At 41.8% G+C, this 19,128-nt stretch overlaps 1 protein-coding gene across 2 annotated transcripts in view; it reads left to right on the top strand.

Annotated features, from left to right (window-relative positions):
- LOXHD1 (lipoxygenase homology PLAT domains 1) overlaps positions 1–19,128 on the top strand; it is a 192,001-nt gene that overhangs the window by 50,765 nt on the left and 122,108 nt on the right. For both annotated transcript variants that reach the window (XM_061130885.1, XM_061130884.1), the window contains exons 7-12: positions 4,103–4,226; positions 7,512–7,762; positions 16,306–16,441; positions 17,273–17,433; positions 18,440–18,526; positions 18,954–19,089. In XM_061130885.1, coding sequence (XP_060986868.1) covers positions 4,103–4,226; positions 7,512–7,762; positions 16,306–16,441; positions 17,273–17,433; positions 18,440–18,526; positions 18,954–19,089 — 895 coding nt within the window. The remainder of the gene's footprint in view (positions 1–4,102; positions 4,227–7,511; positions 7,763–16,305; positions 16,442–17,272; positions 17,434–18,439; positions 18,527–18,953; positions 19,090–19,128) is intronic.

Raw genomic sequence — 19,128 nt, 5'->3', positions numbered from 1 at the left:
CTGTTGCCTGCAGTTACTCGCGTTGGTGGTATGTTACCTAGCAATTGGCACAGTACTTCAGTGTGATGAGTGAGGCATAGGGCGCAGGGGGCAGCAGGAGGCCACCAACCCCTCTTCCTTTGCTGAACTTCAATTTCTCTCGTAGACCATTCCCTCTTTCTTCCATGAGCCCAGGTCTCCCCTACTAACCCCTGGAAGCTGAGATTTATTTCCAAGTGGGTTCATAAGCTCCAAAGTCTTCATCTTTTTTTTTCTCCTGTGCTAAAACTTACCTGTCCCTTGCCCTATGATCTAAGAGTTAGAGATGTAAACCACAGTTCAATAGTGGATCTTAGGGAGTGCTCTGGTGGCCCAGTGGTTAAGAATCTGCCTTGTAATGGAGAGGATGCAGGTTTGACCCCTGTTTGGGGAACAAAGATCCCATATACCATGGGGCAACTAGCCCACGTGCTCCAGAGCCCCCATGCCACGACTAGAGAGTCCATGTGTGGAAATGAAGATCTCAAGTGCTGCAGCTAAGACCCAGTGCAAACAAAAAGAAAAAATAATGGTTCTTGGAATGTGGCATGGCTGCTTATGAGTCAAGCGAGTCACCTTGACTGGATAACAGATGTGCATTTTCAAACAGAAAATTGGAAACACGGGTAGGTCTTATGTTCATTTCCTGCTCCATGACTGGTGCAGAGAGGGAGCATTGTGGATCACCCAAACTGTCTGCATCTCAGGCACCTTGGCATGTGGGCAGGAGGAAGAAGACCCTTCAGTCTCCCTGGATTGCCCTGCGTGTGGAGGTTTCATCTCTTCTGCCCAAAACAGGCCTCCTCTCCAACCAAGCTATGTCAGGTTGGTGGATGTTATTCCCACGTCAAGGAAGAGGGCTGCTCTGGGTCATGGTTGACTCTCTACATCCATCTACAACGTACTGACTCTAAGACCAGCTCCATGTGCTTGCACTGACATGTCTAACCCATGCCGGAGGAAATCAGGCCCCTAGGCTCTGGGTTGTGTAGGGGTGTCTGTGAACAGTCTGGAAAGATCCAGAAAGAAAGAAACCCTTCTTGTCAGCTTCATCTTTGGCTCCCCTTTTTTTGTGGGTGGTTTATCTTCTTTGCTTCCTTTGTGGCTCAGATGGTAAAGAATCTGTCTGCAATGTGGGAGACCCAGGTTCGATCCTGGGGTTGAGAAGATGCCCTGGAAAAGGGAATGGCAATCCACTCCAGTATTCTTGCCTAGAAAATTCCATGGACAGAGGAGCCTGATGGGCTACAGTTCATGGGATCACAAAGAGTCAGTTACAACTGAGCGACTACGCTTGCAGGCTTTCACGTTTTTATCCTTTGTGGGGCTTCCCAGGTCATGCTAGTGGTAAAGAACATGCCTGCTAATGCAGGAGACATAAGAGACGTGGGTTCAAACCCTGGGTTGGGAAGATCCCCTGGAGGGGGGCATGGCAACCCACCCCAGTATTCTTGCCTGGAGAATCCTATGGTCAGAGGAGCCTGGCGGGCTAGAGTCCACAGGGTCACACAGAGTTAGACACAACTGAAGTGACTTAGCACTAACCCCTTTGGGTTTTTGTAATGGGTGGTTTCATTGTAACTTCTGTGTCCCTGTTCTTGCAAGACAGAGTGGGCCCCGCCGTGGACAGACCCCTTTCTCTAGCTGCCATCTCGCCTCCCAAGGCTCATGACCCCTGGTTTCCCACTTGCTTCTTGGAAGGTCAGCCCAGCCTGTAGACTTGTCTGCAGGTGGAGAATATTCCTCCAGGAGATAATGGTTCTTGTTTGCCATTAGGTTATTGCTTCTGTCTTTCACACACACTCATGTGTGTGCTTCTTTATCATTCATGGTAAGGTTGCTTCTATCTTTACAGTCTTATTTTACTGTTGTCTCTGCTAAAACAACAGTGGTCTGGAGGGAGCACCACCATTTCATTCTGTTAGCAAAAACCACTCCTGAGCTGTCTTGAATTCTTAAAAGGAACGTTATGGAAACCCAGGCATGTCTGGGCAACTCATGAACTGAAGTGGGAAAGCTGTTTGTTCTTCCCCAGAGAGGCCCTCAGTAATGTCCCTTGAGCAACCAGGCTCATGGGTCCCAGGCCACAGGACCCTTATTAGCAGAGACCAGAACGCCTTTGGGAGAACCGTCAGCCCCATCTCGGGGACAGTCTTCCTGCAGAAGTGCTGGCATCAGCTCCTTCTATATCTCACTTCTCTACTCCTTCCCACCATGCTCACCACTTGCTACCAGATATGTTCCAAAATGTTCTACCCTCTGGGAGCCAGCTTCCTCTAGCCTCATCCTGCAGACTAAATAATTGTCTACATTTTTCAATATATTGTGTTAGCCGAAAAGTTCATGATGGAAAAACCTGAACAAATCTTTTGGTCAACTCAGTATATCTGGAAGTTTTCTAGAACTATCCATGGGCTTTCATCCTTTCTACGCCAGTGTTTAAGTCTTGGCAGTTACTCAAACACTCATTCATATGTTGTCTCTTTCCTTTGTGGTTCAGCTGTGCAAGCTAGTTTTACTCTATATAGGTGTTCAATGGCAACACATTCTGTTTTTCAGATTAGCTAAGCTTATTAAGCCAGGAATTTCCATCAGACACCAGGTCAGGAGAAGGCCCTTTATTGATGACATCTCTGTGAACTGCGAGGGTGGCTGTCATTTGCTCTTGGAATCATGGCTGGCACTCCATTCTGTGAACATTTGAAGACAGAAATGGTCAATCGGTACATCTAGATTTATGAGTAGACTTGACAGCTTATCTGATAAGCTAAGTCCTTTCTTTCTTCACCTTGCTTTTCCAACCTTGTAAAAGTCAGCATGAAGCCAGTTAAGAGGTATAGCCCAGATTCTTGGCTCCCCAATCTCCCCCAACCCCAGTCCTCGGAGATAAAAGCAAAAGCAGAGAAATGCACAGATAGATGAATCGATAGAGTCTAGACTTTCTTCAGTGGCAGAACCTGCTCTGGACAGACCACAGTGGTCATTAAGCATTCACCTCTGTAAATACAGATACTTGATAAAATCAGCAAGCTCTGAAGGGTGACTCTTATCAACCAAACTTACAAGGCACTGATTTATAAACCTGAGCTTGAATGCCAATTTACTTGGGGAGAGAAGGCTGGTCACTGGCTCAGGCCACTGCCGCCCCCTGGTGGGTAGTATCCTCAGGAGGCCAGTCGTGAGCCCAGAAGTTTCCTGAATGAACACTGGGTTAGAACTAGGTGAGGTGCCCTTAGGTAGGTCAAGATGTGCCCTGTTTCCACATTACAGGTGCTTTGATCTTAGGAAGTGAGTTTTTCACTGAAAATCAGCCCCATTCTGTCAGGCAGCCCTGGGAACACTCACCCTGTCTGTCACCAGGTATGTCTACCTTCTCATTATGACGGAAGACTCGACCTGGTTATTGATGATCACAACTGACAATCACAATTACCTTAGAGTGAGTTTTCAGTTGGATGTTTCTGGGACATTTTGGGAGGGCCTCTCAGCATCTTGGTGAGCTTGAGAAGACACATTTATCTCAGCCTTGCTAACCTAGCTCACGTGTGAGTCTCCCCAGGGGCTTCGTGAACGCCCGGTTCCCCTACCGTCACTGTCCGTGGCTGACATTTTCTGACCAGCTCACCAGATCCCAGGATTCAGTGCGCCAGAATCAGGGCTTCTAGCTCCCTTTGCATGGACTCTCCTTCTCAGTAAGAAGGCCAGAATCCCAAGCTTCAACAGGTGAGGAAGATGATGATCTTGGTGCTGTCTGCAAATCCAAGCTTCCAGTTCTGGCTCCCCAGTCTCACTGGGCACCTCCTGCCAAGTTTCTTGCATTGCATTTTTAAATGGTCATCAACAGAAGAGGGAATAAAAGCTCAGTAATTCAAGAAGGAGGTAACTCTCAGTCATGCCCGTGTGACTCTCAGCGCTTTGCAAGGTTTTCCTGACAACAGGTGTGTCCTTGTGATAAGCTCTCCTTGGGCCACTAAGAAGATGAGAACATATCCTTAGAGTTCACTCAAGTGATGGAGGAATGGATTCGGTCACCGCGTGTGACCTCCATGACATTTAACATTCCCTCTCACTGTCTCTTTCCCAGATTGTCATTGAAGATATTGGGAACAAAAGAAAATATGATTTTCCTCTTAACCGCTGGCTGGCCTTGGATGAAGATGATGGCAAAATCCAGAGGGATATCTTAGTGGGTGGAGCTGAGACCACAGGTAGGACTGAAGAAAGGGGAGGTGCAAATTAGCTAATATTTCACTTTCTGTCTGAGGGTCGGTGTTCTTATCTGTGGACCTAGAGACTTTCAGTCAAGAGGGAAGCAGTTGTGTCTTCAGACAACATTCCTCCTGCCCCTGAAAGTGCTCTCCGCTCCTCTGGGCTGAAGTCTGGACTCTGCTGACGCCAGAGGAGATGAGGAAGCGCCCTTGAGTAGATGCTGACTTCCCAGGGAGAAGAAATTATCCATAGGATGGAGCCAGGATGTGAACATGTGTCCATTTACCAGGATCTTGACTCACTCTTCCCTCCTCCTACTATGAGTGTTTTCTATAAGTCAGGCTTTCTCTAGGCACCTGACCCATGTCATCTCCTCTAGTCTTCACAGCACCCCTACAGTATGGAACAGTTGTTCCCATTTCACAATAGAGGGAAACTGAGTCACAAGTTAAGGCACCTGTTCAAGGTCACACAGCTGGTAAGTGACAGATCCGGGATTTGGTCTGCTTCCTAAATCTCTGCCTTGTAGCATTGCCATGCACAACTTGAAACTCCCAGCATGGAAGTTCATAGATGTTCCCGAAGATCGATGTTGGTGAATACGTGCAGCTGAGAATGTGCTCTGGGGCAGACCTTCCCATATCTCCTGCTGCTCACAGGATGGGGCCAAGTTCTGGGGTATCGGGCAAAAATTGCTCCACGGCCGGGCTCCAGTTGACTGTTTCAGCAGCATCTTTCAACACCTTCTCCCACCACTCCTACACACGCTACCTCTCCCCGCCCCATCTGCCCACCGTCCACTCTGTCCTGCATCTACAACGCCCGCCCCACATCTCATCCACACGCCTTCCCTCTCCCTCCTCTGAGCTGCCAGCCTTCCTCTTTCTCTGCCTCTCTCTTTGGAACATGCTTTCTCCTCAGCCCGTGAGGCCATTTCTCTTCCTTCTTCTCAGATTCCTGCTTCCAGTCACTTCCTCTGAACCCCACCCTCCACCCCTCTAAGTGGGATCATTTCTCCTTCTTTTGCTCCAGACATTTTGAGTAGAACTTGATGGCTACTGTTTAGGAAGCCACATATGCTCCTCTGCTCTAGTGCTTTTCTATTTTTCTTCTTTTCATAAAAATATTTTTATTTGTTTATTGGTTGTGCCTGGCCTTCATTGCTGCTCGGGGGCTGCTCTCAGTTGTGGTATGGGGTCCTCTCACCGTGGTGGCTTTTCTTGTTGCAGGGCATGGGTTCTACAGCGTGTGGGCTTCAGTGGGCCCCTGGCTCTAGAGCACAGGCTCAATAGTTGTGACACTCGGGTTTAGCGGCTCCATGGCACGTGGGATCTTCTTGGACCAGGGATCCAACCCTTGTCTCCTGCGTTGGCAGGTGGATTCTTTACCACTGAACCACCAGGGGAACCCTCCAGTGTTTCTCAACCTTGGCATTGCGGTGCCTTGGCCTTACCTGACCATTGTTGGGTGTGTCATAAGTGTATTACTAGAGTTTGCCAATCATTTACTTAAAAACATACACTAGGGCTTCCCAGGTGGGTCAGTGGTAATGAATCCGCCTGTCGAGGCAGGAGACATGGGTTCGATCCCTGATCTGGGAAGATCCCACATGCCACAGAGCAATGAAGCCAGAGTGCCACAATTATTGAGTCTGTGCTCTAGAGCCTGGAAACCACAACTACTGAAGCCCACGTGCCCTAGAGCCAGTGCTCCGCAACAAGAGAAGCCGTCGCAATGAGCAGCCCGTGGTCACAACTAGAGAGTAGTCCCCCGCTCAAGGCAACTAGAGAAAAGCCCAGGCAGCAACGAAGACCCAGCACAACCAAGAGTAAAAACAAATAAATAAAAAATCACTGCGTTTTATGCTTGAAGTGGGCATGCGTAAAATATACCGCAATAAAGTTGTTAAAAAAAACATCCATGAGAGCAGATTTAATATGTCCCCTTTAACTGTGTTACTATTACTTGCTTGCAGTGGCAGAGGAGGAGGAGACATGAGTCAGACACTGGGATTGCTCACGGCCTAGGCCATGGCAGTCTGTCTAGAGTGAGAACCTCTCTGGCCACACGTTGTAAAGCTGGAGGTCCACTCTTTGAGGGTGGTAGCTATTCCTTTTTATCATCACATTCTCCCAAGGCCTATTATATAGTAAGCATTCAGTAAATGTTTGTTGAACAAGGGAAGGTGCAAATGTATGAATGAATAATGAGCTATCTTCCCAGAGATGTTTTATTTCTCTGAGACGAGGGGATGAAGTTAGGATGAAAGGGAGGTGGAGGACTAGCAAGGTTCAAAGTACCACTTAGACTCCTGGACAGAGTGAAAAAAATGCAGACCCAACCTTAACAGAATTTCCTGTAGTTTCCTGTTCAAATGTTTGTCTTTGGTGTTCTCCTTTACCCTCTCTCATCTCGGAGTTTAATCCCCCTTGCTGAGTCTTCTCCAGAACTCTGTGTCCTCACATCGCCTCTGACCAAACCCCAAATGGCCCAGGTCCCTCCTCAGTCTTCTGACATCGCACCATGTCAGGTGGCCAAGAAGGCCATCGGTGCCCTCTATTAGAGTTATACTTTTAAGTTATGAGCAAAAGAGCAAGCTCCATGAGTCAGAGAGCCCCAAATATAAATCTCTATTAATCGAGTTGACTATTATAATTAAATGAGACATAATAGAATTCATCCGGCAGCTATTAATAATATGCACATGGTAATTAGCATTCATAATAAGCACTATTCTGAGCCAACCCAAGCTCTTCCTTCTCTTTGTTAGTTTCCTATAATCATGCCTGACAGCTTCCTATAACCTGCAGTTTGTTCCTAAAGTCAGAGGCCCTGGCACCCCAACTCTGAAAAAGATAAAGTGAAGGGCCTGAATTCTAGCAACAACCCAATGAGCAGGAAATGTTTCCTCCCCTACAGCTTCCAGAAAGGACAATTGATGTTACTCAAATTTTAAAATTATAAAAATAATAATCAAGTTCAGATAAATAAAGGCCTATATCAGCAACAGTAATGAAAATATAATTCTTTCACATTCTTTGGACAGAATTTTTTGTTTGGACACAAGGTTTAACCCAATAAAAAATTATGATTCTTCAAAAAAAAAAAAAGAAAAAGATAAAGTGAGGTGGAGAGGGCACTGGATGTCATCCAGAGGAGGAGGATTTGGGGGGCGGGGGTAGGGGTGTATGGCAGAGGTATGGCTAGGTGCGGGAGGAGGTGGGTAGGACATCGTTACCAGCCTGCACTGATCCCTCTCCCTCCCCCTGTTGTTTCCATACCAGCCATCTCATACGTTGTCACCGTCTTCACTGGGGATGTCCGGGGGGCCGGGACCAAATCCAAAATCTACTTGGTCATGTATGGGGCCAGAGGGAATAAGAACAGCGGGAAGATCTTCCTGGAGGGCGGTGTGTTTGACCGTGGCCGCACAGATATCTTCAACATTGAGTTGGCTGTCCTCCTCAGCCCCCTGAGCTGGGTCTCCATTGGACACGGCAATGTGGGCGTCAACAGAGGCTGGTACTGTGAGAAGGTAAGGGAGACCCTGGCCTGATTCAGACACTCTCTTTACTTTGCAGGCTGTTGTTTTGTTGTTTTAGTCACCAAGACGTGTCTGACTCTTTTGTGACCCCATGGAATGTAGCCCACCAGGCTCCTCTGTCCATGGGGTTTCCCAGGCAAGAATACTGGAGTGGGTGGCCATTTCCTTCTACAAGGGATCTTCCCAGCCCAGGGATTGAACCAGAGTCTCCTAAATTGGCAGGCAGCTTCTTCACTGCTGACCCTTAACACAGTAAGATGCACTTTACCACTGAGCCACCAGGGAAACCCCTCACTTGCAGCTACAAACTCTACTGTGAATCCTATTTCCTACTGCCTTTGGACAAGTTACAAAACACATGGGAAATCCCTTTCACGGGGACGCTGGGATGGTAACATGCCCATCTGTCATGTCTAACTGATGGTCGGGAATGGGGGCTGCTCTGTACATGCAACCAGGGACCCGACACAGGGTAGGTGATCCGGGGTGTTCAGCTGATGGTTATAGTCTGTCCTGATTCCTGATGCAGTGTTCCACTTTAGTTTTTAAATGGTTCCATCAACAAGTATTTTTAAATACATGATTTTAATTGTGGAATACTTATGCTTTAAAGAGTATACATAATAAAAGTAAGATATAGAGAAAGATTTAAAAGCTCAAATGTTAATCTTGCCTACCACTTAACTTAAAAGAACATTTCCAATGCTTCTGAAACTCCTCTGTGTCTTTCCCCAATCATATAATTCTCTCTCTCTCAAAGAACATATACTACTAGGAATTTTGTCTAGGTGTATATTGTTGGTTACTGGCAGTTTTCACTCAACATTATGCTTTAGAGATCATCTGAATTGACAGCAGAAGCTGTAGACCATCCCTTTCCCATCTACTCCACTGCATGAATCGATTTCAACTTATTTGTCTATTCTTCTACTGATGGACATTTTGGGGTTGTTTCTTGATTTTTGCTACTATAAACAATACTTCCATGAAATTGTTGTATGTACATCTTTGTACAAATATGCAGGAGCTTCTCAGGATGGAAGTTCTAGGCTGTAAGGTAAGTGAATCTTTAGTTCTGAAGCTTAATTGTTTCCGAAGAATTCCAGTTTGTTTTCCAAAGTAGTTGCACCATTTTATTCTATCAGCCATTTATATGACACATTTTGTTCCAGACATCCTTGTCAATGCTAGATATTGCCTGAATTTTAAATTTGCACCATTTAGGGTGTATAAACTGGTCTTCGTGTGGTTTTAATTTTTATTTTCATGATTACTACTGAAGTTGAACATCTCTTCATTTCTTTACTGTCCATTCATATTTTTTTAATGGAAAATGCCTGTTCATGTCTTTTGCTGATTTTTCTGTTGAGTAATCTATTGCTGGATTTATTTTTAGGAGTTCTTTATTAAATCCAGATAGTAATTCTTTATTGATAGTATTGTTGTTGTTGTTGTTCAGTCGCCAAGTCATGTCCAGCTCTCTGTGACCCCATGAACTGCAGCATACCAGAAATCCCTGTCCTTCACTATCTTCCTGAGCTTGCTCAAACTCATGTCCATTGAGTCAGTGATGCCATCCAACCATCTTATCCTCTGTTGCCTCCTTCTTCTCTTCCCCTCAATCTTTCCCAGCATCAGTGTCTTTTCCAATGAATCAACTCTTCGCATCAGGTGGCCAAAGTACTGAAGCTTCAGCTTCAGCATCAGTCCTTCCAATGAATATTCAGGGTTGATTTCCTTAAGGATTGACTGGTTTGATCTCCTTGCTGTCCAATGGACTCCCAAGAGTCTTCTCCAGCACCACGTTTTGAAATCATCAATTCTTTGGTGCTCAGCTTTCTTTATGGTTCAACTCTCACATCTGTACATAACTACTGGGAAAACCACACCTTTCACTCTGTGGACTTTTGTTGGTAGATTGATGTCTCTGTTTTTTACTACACTGTCTAGGTTTGTCATAGCTTTTCTTCCAAGGAGCAAATGTCTTTTAATTTCATGGCTGCAGCTGCCATCTGCAGTGATTTTGGAGCCCAAGCAAATAAAATCTGTCACTGTTTCCACTTTCTCACCTTCTATTTGCCATGAGGTGATGGGACTGGATGCCAAGATCTTTGTTTTTTTAATGTGGGATTAAGCCAGCTTTTTCACTCTTCTCTTTTACCCTCATCAAGAGGCTCTTTAGTTCCTCTTCGCTTTCTGCCTTTAGGGTGGTGTCATCTGCGTATCTGAGGTTATTGATATTTCTTCCAGCAATCTTGATTCCAGCTTGTGCTTCATCCAGTCTGACATTTCACATGATGTACTCTGCATATAAGTTAAATAAGCAGGGTGACAATATACAGCCTTGACATACTCCTTTCCCAATTTGGAACCAGTCTGTTGTTCCATGTCCAGTACTAACTGTTGTTTTTTGTCCTGAATACAGGTTTCTCAGGAGGCAGGTAAGGTGGTCTAGTATTGATAGTATTGTTGATAGTATATGTTCAAATATCTTTTTGTAGTTTGCCATGTTTTTTGAAGGAGAGGAGATTTAAATTAAAAGTAATCTCTCTTATCTTTTCCTTTATGGTTAATGCATTTTGAAAGAAATTTTACTTCTCCTAAAGTTCTAAAGACATTTTCCTACATCCTCTTCTAAAATTTGTAGAGTTTGGTTTTCTTGTTTATATGTTTACATCTTTAATATATCAGGCATTGATATTTGAATGAGTGGGGATCCAACTTTCTCTTTTTCTATACAGATATTTAAATGCCCCACCAACATTTATTGAAGGACTTCAAGAATCACTTGGAATTATTTTTAAAAATAGAATCTTGGGCTCAAACCCAAACCTACTGAGTCAGAATTTCCAGGTAATCTGGGTATTTATACATGCTTTAGGTAATTGTTATCATTAAAGAAGTCTAGGAAGCCCTGGATAACTAAATAATAATCCTTTCCCCACTATTCTGAAAGAGCAACTGTCACATGTCAAATTCCCCAAATGTATGATTTGTTTCTGAGCTTTCTAGGCTGTTCCATTTATTGATTTAGTTTATTCCTGCACTAATGCATTACTCACTATCTTCACTTTACACCTTTACACTAAGTCTTGGTATCTGCTAGGGAAAATTTGCCCACTTTATTCTTCTTTCTCAGGTATATATTGACCTATCCATGAGCCTTTATCTTCCATAATTTTAGAATTTTTTTTGCCAAGTTCCATGAAGAACTGTTGAATAGAATGCAGCTGGGTCTGTAGACTTATTTGGAAGAACTGACATTGTTACTTTACTAACTTTTCCTACTTATGATCATATAGTACCCCTTAAAATTTAGGTCTTTAATAATTCTCAGCGTAGTTTTATATTTTTCTTAATAAAGGTCTTGTGTGTCTTTGTAAATATATTCATAGAGACATTTGTTGCTATTATAAGTGATATCTCTTTAAAAACTGTTTATATTTTTTTTCGCTGGGGTAGATAGACATAGAAGTACTTTTGTATATTAAGTTTATATATAGTTATCTTGCTAAACTCTGTTATTAAGACTGATCATTTGTCTATAGTTTTATCGTTAAGAGTTTTTATTCTGAGTTGGTGTTAAACTTTATCTACTGCTTTTTATGTACTTAATTAGATTGTCAAATGGTTTTTCTTTTTTATTTATTATGGTGAATTACCAGTTCTTATGGTAGACCAACTCTGAATTTCTATAAGCCAAACTTGGTCATAATGAATTTTAATTTTACGTTTCTGAAATTGATTATCCAACATTTTATATAGAATGTATTATGTATTAATGTCCATGAGTGACATTGGCCCTTGATTTTCCTTTCTCGTACAGTCCTTGTGAGGTTTGATCTTAGAATAAAATGAGAAGCATTTTTTTCTCCTGAAAGAAGGTATAAAAAAATCCAGTGATCTGGTCAAGATAGTGTGGGACTGTGTGTGTACACCTGTGAGAGAGAGAGAATAATTACTGATTTAAAAAAAGAAAGTTGTGTTTTTGTTTTCTTAGTTATAAAATTGGGGCTTCTGCAGTGGCTTAATGGTAAAAGAACCTGTCTGCAATGCAGGAGATATATGAGTCACAAGTTCGATCCTGGGTTGGGAAGATCCCCTCAAGGAGGAAATGACAACCCACTCCAGTATTCTTGCTGGGAAAAATCTCATGGACAGAGAAGCCTGGCTGTTACAGAATTATTCAAGTTTTCCATTTTCTGTTGAATCTGAATGAGCTATGTTTTTCTTGGAATGCGTGTATTTGTAGACTTCAAATGTCCTGATATAAAGTCATGTACAGTATTCTCTTACCTTTTAACCTCCACTACATCTGTAATTATAATCTTATTTTCATTCCTAACATCATATATTCAGATATTCTTGCTTTTTTAAAATATAATTCTCATAAAAGTATATTTAGTCCTTTCATATAACCCACATTTTTCTTTGTTTACATTCTACTATATCTTTATTTTCTATTTTATTGTTCTTTATTAGCTCTTCTAAATTTCTCTGGGTTTCAGCTGTTGCTATTTTTTAAATAAATTCTTAAATTGTATTCTTGGTTTATTCAATTTCAGCCTTCTTCTTTTCTCACAGTATAAATGTTGATACTATAATTTTCTCTCAAAGTAGTGCTGTACCTGTGCCCCTCATGTTATATTTCTGCTATCATTCAGTTTGATTTTATTGTTTCACTTTAAAATTCAACTTTGTTGAGTTATAACTAGCATAAATAAAAACGCATTATTCTGAACTGTACTGCTCTATGAGTTTTGAATACTCTATGAGTACATGAATTCATGTACACTCATGTAACCATTACCAGAATTAATATATGAAATATTTCCATTACCCAACATGTTCCTTGTTCTCCCTCCCAGTCAGTTTCCACAATTCCAATCCCATTTCAGTCATTAAAGATTAAATTTGTCTTTTCTAGCATTGTCTCATGTATTAGTACTTCTTTCTTTTTATTGTTAAGTAGTATTCCATTGTAAGGGTATACAACATTTTGTTTATTTATTCAATTATTCATGCATGTTTAGGTCATTTCCAGGTTTTTTGTTGTTGTTGTTATTATGAATAAAGTGCTATGAACATTCATGTCCAAGTCTTTTTATGGGCATGTTTGTAATTTTGTTGGGTAAATTCGTAAGAGTGGAATTTCTGTATTCTATGGTAAATATACATTTAACTTACAAAAGTCTTTTAGATTATTTTCAAAGTGGCTATACAATTTTGTATGCCCACCAGCATTGTATGAAAATCCCAGTTGTTTTATAGCCTCACCATCATTTAGTAATGCCATCTTTAAAATTTTTAGATATTCTTACAGATATGTAATGGAATTTAATTTTGTTTTAATCTACATGCCTCTGATGACCAATTACATTGAACATTATTTTTTCATATGCTTATTGATCATTTGTATATCTTCTTTTCCTTTTACCGCTTTTAAATTTTTTATCTTTTTATTGTTGAATTGTGAGTTCTTTCTGTATTCTTGATACAAGTTCTATGACAGAACTATCTATAGCTATGTATGAATATGTAATATATAATTGTGATAAATAATATGTATTTTATATATGATGTTCAACTCTTTGGGATCCCATGGACAGTAGCCTACCGGGCTCCTGTGTCCATGAAATTCTCCAGGCAAGAATACTGGAGTGGGTGGACATTCCCTTCTCCAGGGGATCTTCCCAATCCAGGGATCAAACCTGGGTCTCCTGCATTGAAGCCAGATTCATTATTATCTGAGCCACCAGGGAAGCCCATGATATATATTATATATAAACAATCTCCCAGTATGTGAGTTGCCTTATCATTTTCATTTTTTTAAATTTATTTTTTAATTGAAGCCAAATTGCTTTATAATGTGTTGGTTTCTGCCATACAACAACACTAATCAGTCATAATTATATATGTGTGTGCTCAGTTGCTCAGTTGTGTCCGACTCTTTGCAACCCTATGGACTGTAACCTGCCAGGTTCCTCTGTCCATGAGATTCTCCAGGCAAGAATCCTGGAGAGGGTTGCCATGCTCTCCTCCAGGGGATCTTCCCAACCCATGGATCAAACCCACATCTCCTGCACTGTAGGCGTATTCTTTACCACTGAGCCACCGGGGAAGACCCAGTTTTATAATATGTATACCCCCTCTCTTTGGAGCCTCCTTCCCTTCCCCCACTTCCACCCCTCTAGGTCAGGCTGGGCTCCCTGTATTTTACTGCAACTTCCCACTAGCTAGCTATTTTACACATGGTAGTATATACATGTTTAAGCTACTCTCTCAACTCAACCCACCCGCTCCTTCCCCTGCTGCATCCACAAGTCCATTCTCTACATCTGTGTCTTCATTCCTTCTCTGCAAATAGGTTCATCCATCCCATTTTCCTAGATTCCATATATATGAGTTAATATACAATACTTGTTTTTTCTCTTTCTGGCTTACTTTACTCTGTATGAGAGGCTCAAGTTTCATCCAACTCATCACAACTGACTCAAATTCATTCCTTTTTATGGCTGAGTAACATTTCATTGTATATACATACCACAACTTCTTTATCCGTTCATCCATTGATGGACATCTAGGTTGCTTCCATGCCCTGGTTATTGTAAACAGTACTGTAGTGAACATTGGGCTACATGTGTCTTTTTTTTCATTATGATTTTCTCATGGTATATGCCCAGTAGTGGGGTTGCTGGGTCATATGGTAGATTTATTCCTAGATTTTAAAGGAATCTCCATACTGTTCATAATTTGCCTTTTCATTTTCTTAATGTTTTAGAAGAGCAGGAGATTTTAGTATTGATGAAAGGCAATTTATCGATTTTTTCTTCTATAATTTGTGCTTTTTTGGTTCTTATTTGTCATTCCATTTGAAATTCTGTCATTACCCATTATTTATTTTGAAATGTAATTTTTAGGTTCCAAATACATATTGCTTTCTATGTTTTTGTTATTTATTTCAATATTGTTTTAATCAGGAAACATTAATGATGCTATTTAAATTTTTGAGATTTACTTTACAATGCATTTCAACCTATGCACATGTTCCAAGAGCTGAATTTAATTTTGATTTTAATTTAATTTTAATTTAATTTAATTTTGATTTTATTTATAAATTCAGTTTGCTACTTTTGTTATTTGAATCTTCTGTCTCCTTAATAGCATTTTGTCTGTTTGATTTATTAACTACTAAGACAGATGTGTTGAAATTTCCAATGTCAATGATAGATACTTAAATTTCTTACTATAGAACTAACAATTTTCGCTGTATATGGTTTGAAGCTACATTATGAAATATAGAGTTATTTTAACCTTCTGGTGAATTGGATCTATGCCACAATCCAATCTGATACTATCTTTTTCATAAATTTAGTCCACTTGTATTTATTATAATGACTGACATGTCCGTTTGTCCTGCTTTTACTTTTCTTCCCTTTTTCTGATAAATTGATTGGTTTCCTTGATAGTGATTTGGAAACTATACACTATTTCTGGTTTTTTAGTGGTTACTATTGAAATTTTAGCATACATACTTACTGTGAAAAGACCTAAATTTAATCACCATCTCTGTTTCTCTCTTAGACAATTCAAGAATCTCAGAAATTTCTAATGATAATAATCCTGCATCTAGGTTGTATGCTATTTTTGCCTAGTATTTTAGTTCTATTTTAAATTATTTTTAAATCCACACATTATATGTTGTTTTGTAGAGTCATTATTTGCTCAGATTTGCCAGTGTGTTTGCTTACCAATTCTTCTTGCACTGAAGACCTCTTTTCTGGTGTCAGTTTTCTTCTTCCTGCTAAACTTCCTTTAGAAGTTCCTTTGGTTAAATAAGGTCTATCAGTGGTAAACTCCGTTTTAGTTAATCTGAAAATTACTTTCTTTCATTTTCATTCCTGAAAGAAGTTTTGGAATATAGAACTCTAGACTGAATTCTAATTCCCATATCCCCTAATATCATCTGGCTTCTGTTAGTCCAGTTGTCATCCGTCTTTTTTCTCTTGATGTTCCTAAGATCCCTGTCTTTGGCATTCTGATGCTTCTCTTCAAAGCATCTAGGTGTGTCTGGGTTAGATAGACTGGCATGTTCTAAACCTATGATTTCAGAATGTGAGTAGAGATGGACAAGGCGTAGGAGAGAAGGTTGAATAAGGATCAAGCCCTGAAGAGGGTAGTTCGTTTTCGTATTAAATTATAGATATTAATTATCTTTTAGGTGATTGACTTTTTCCACAAGACAAATGTAGGGTATTAATTTAGTATTCTAGTTGTTTGGTTCAGACTGAGATTTTAGGATGCATATAAGGAGATATGGTGTTCAAAAACAGTGTGTGTATAGAGAAAAATGTTTGATATTTGTGCTAGTAAATTGGAGCATGGGTGATACCTACTTGGGAAGATTTCTTAGAGGAGGTATTTCTATGAGATAGGCTATACGACCCTAAAGGTGGAGCTAAGAAGGCTGTTGAACATTGCAAGGAAGTCCCGATCAGGCGACTTGCTGCAGAAGATGTCATCCTTTCCCCCAGGTGGTGATTCTGTGCCCCTTCACTGGCATCCAGCAGACCTTCCCTTGCAGCAACTGGCTGGATGAGAAGAAGGCGGATGGACTGATCGAGAGGCAGCTCTATGAGATGGTGTCTCTCAGGAAAAAGAGACTGAAAAGTAGGTGGAGGGGCCTGGAGCCAACAAAGGCCAGGATGTCAAACCACTGGGTACTCCTGCTTCTCAATTTTCTTCTGGAAAGGAAAGGGTCCCCCAGGGAGCTCAGTTCTCCAAGGTACAGGCCACACAGAGTTATATTCATGGCACCGAGGCTGATACTCCAGCAGCCCCAAATTGATACGCTGCTGTGATGGGCTAGTTGTTGAACTGAATGGTCGAACAGAGAGCTCTCTGAATGTACTGGCCACAGTCTGGGTGGAGTCTATTCTTTCCCCTACTTAAAGCTTACCAACTGACTCTCACCAGGAGACACAGATGTAAAGAGCAGACTTTTGGACTCAGTGGGAGAAGGCGAGGGTGGGATGATTTGAGAGAATAACATTGAAACATATTCATTACCATATGTGAAATAGATGACCAGTGCGAGTTCAATACACAAAGCAGGGCACCCAAAGCTGGTGCTCTGGAACAAGCTAGAGGGATAGGGTGGGGAGGGACACGTGAAGGGGGTTCAGGGTGAGGGGGGCACAGGTATACCGATGGCTGATTCACGCTGATGTATGGCAAAAACCACCACAATATTGCAAAGTTTTAATCTTCCAATGAAAATAAATTAATTAACTTTAAAGAAAGGAACATTAAGGCACACACTTTCAAATAGCAAGGAACCCTTCATTTCCCAAATTTGGTACTTGCTATTATATAATGGGAGAGTGAGACACAACTGCATTTCAGTCTTGATCACCTTTGATGTGCTCATTTTCCCCATTGGAAGCATGAAAATCTTTTCACTTTTTCAAGTTTATGATGCAACTGGACCTATCTCTGCAGAATTCCCATGGTCCCTGTGGGTCTGGACGACCGACTTGAAGAAAGCTGGTTCCAACTCTCCTATCTTCATCCAGATTTATGGGCAGAAGGGGCGGACAGATGAGATCCTTCTGAATCCCAACAACAAGTGGTTCAAACCCGGCATAATTGAGAAATTTAGGGTAGGAAGGAAGTGTGATGGGGTGGGATGGAGGAAGGAGGAAGGGGTGTAAGACGCATTTGTCATGGGATTCTGGTTTTCGAACCCAGGTTTGGATCAAGTTTGAAGACAAAAAGGTGAAATAGAGTCCCCAGACCCCTGCAGGAGTGCCACATTTAGTCTACAGGCAATGCACTGGGGTGCAAAGATCTGGCCCTTTATCTGAATCAAACAGTTCCAAACCAAGCAGGGGAGAAGAAGCAAGTATGGAATGGCTTTGGACATCCAGGAGCCTGGTGACTTGGGGAATCATTGTAGAACAGAGACCCTGAGCACAGTTAGGGTCAAAGAGCCCAACCTGGACTGAAATAGAGTGAGCAGCCAATTTAAGGGAAAGTATACATTTTAGAACATTTAAAAATAAGTTCAGCTTTAAATTTTCGATATGTATATAAGTAGAGCAAGGCTTGTTTTGCCAATGGAAGTGCTGCTCTGACCTTTAGGTAAGAATAATTTTGTAATTTGCGGCTCTCTTTTCGGAGCACCCTGTTGGAGCTTCTATTATACCTTCAGTTCATTGCTCGTTATGTATTTGTCTTCTCAGTTAGACTTTGAGCCCCTGGGAGAGGGCATGACCACCTTATTGATCTTTTTGTCTGTTTCAGTGCCCAGCAGAGTCCTGGGGCTGTGGGCCTGTGTTAATTTGCAGGGCTGCCATATAGATTTTGTAACTGAAAGCTTATCATTTGGAAGATTTCCTTTAGTCAGGATCCTACTGTGGGTCAGTTATTTTTGTTCAGTTTCACCAGCCCCGGCTGAACCCTAGATCTGCAGCTGTCTCGCCCTCATGTGCCATTGGTTAAAGGAGCACAAGAAGATAGAGTATATGCGAGTGGTTTGAAGTAAACCCTACCTTGATGCTGAAAAAACAACTCAAAGCAGATGCCCTCCTGGCAGGGGCTCAGCTATGAGGATAAATTCATTTCACTTGATTCTGTCCATTCAAACCTTGTTATTTCTCACCATAGATTGAGCTCCCAGACCTTGGCAGGTTTTATAAGATTCGGGCATGGCATGATAAAAGGAATCCTGGTTCTGGATGGCATTTAGAAAAGGTGAGATGACCATTTTGGGGTTGGACGGTGATTGGGAGAGGAATCAACATGGTTTCTTTCTAATGACCTTGTCTTATTAGTTTGCCTTTATCTGTTGGGAGTGTGGATGGGGAAGGGTTACAGTGAGACCTAAAATTGGACACATGACTCATGGAATTCCTGATGAGGACAGGACTTCCAAAGTAGGCTAAAAAAATGCTTAGGTTTCAAGAGACTTGCCTTGTGTCCCAGTCACCTGGCTGCCAGGCAACTGTGGGTCTCCAGGGACCAGAGGGATAAATATTAATCTGGCACTCCATCTTCCACAAGAGTCTTCTCTCGGGGGATGGCCTTGTCCTCCTTGAGATGAACTAGCAGAACAGGAACCTCAAGGCATGGATGAATATCTCTAGTACACCCACTTGCTCACCCTAGGACTTCATTCCAGATGACCCTGATGAACACTCTGACCAAGGACAAGTATAACTTCAACTGCAATCGCTGGCTGGATGCCAATGAGGATGACAATGAGATCGTTAGGGAAATGACTGCTGAAGGCCCAACAGTACGGAGGATAATGGGCAGTAAGTACTGACGGGCTCTTTTCCTGGGGGAGGTAGTGG

This window comes from Dama dama, chromosome 27 (assembly GCF_033118175.1).
Source record: "Dama dama isolate Ldn47 chromosome 27, ASM3311817v1, whole genome shotgun sequence".
In the NCBI taxonomy this organism is placed as follows: Eukaryota; Metazoa; Chordata; class Mammalia; order Artiodactyla; family Cervidae; genus Dama; species Dama dama.
This window is presented reverse-complemented; position numbering and strand designations above follow the sequence as displayed.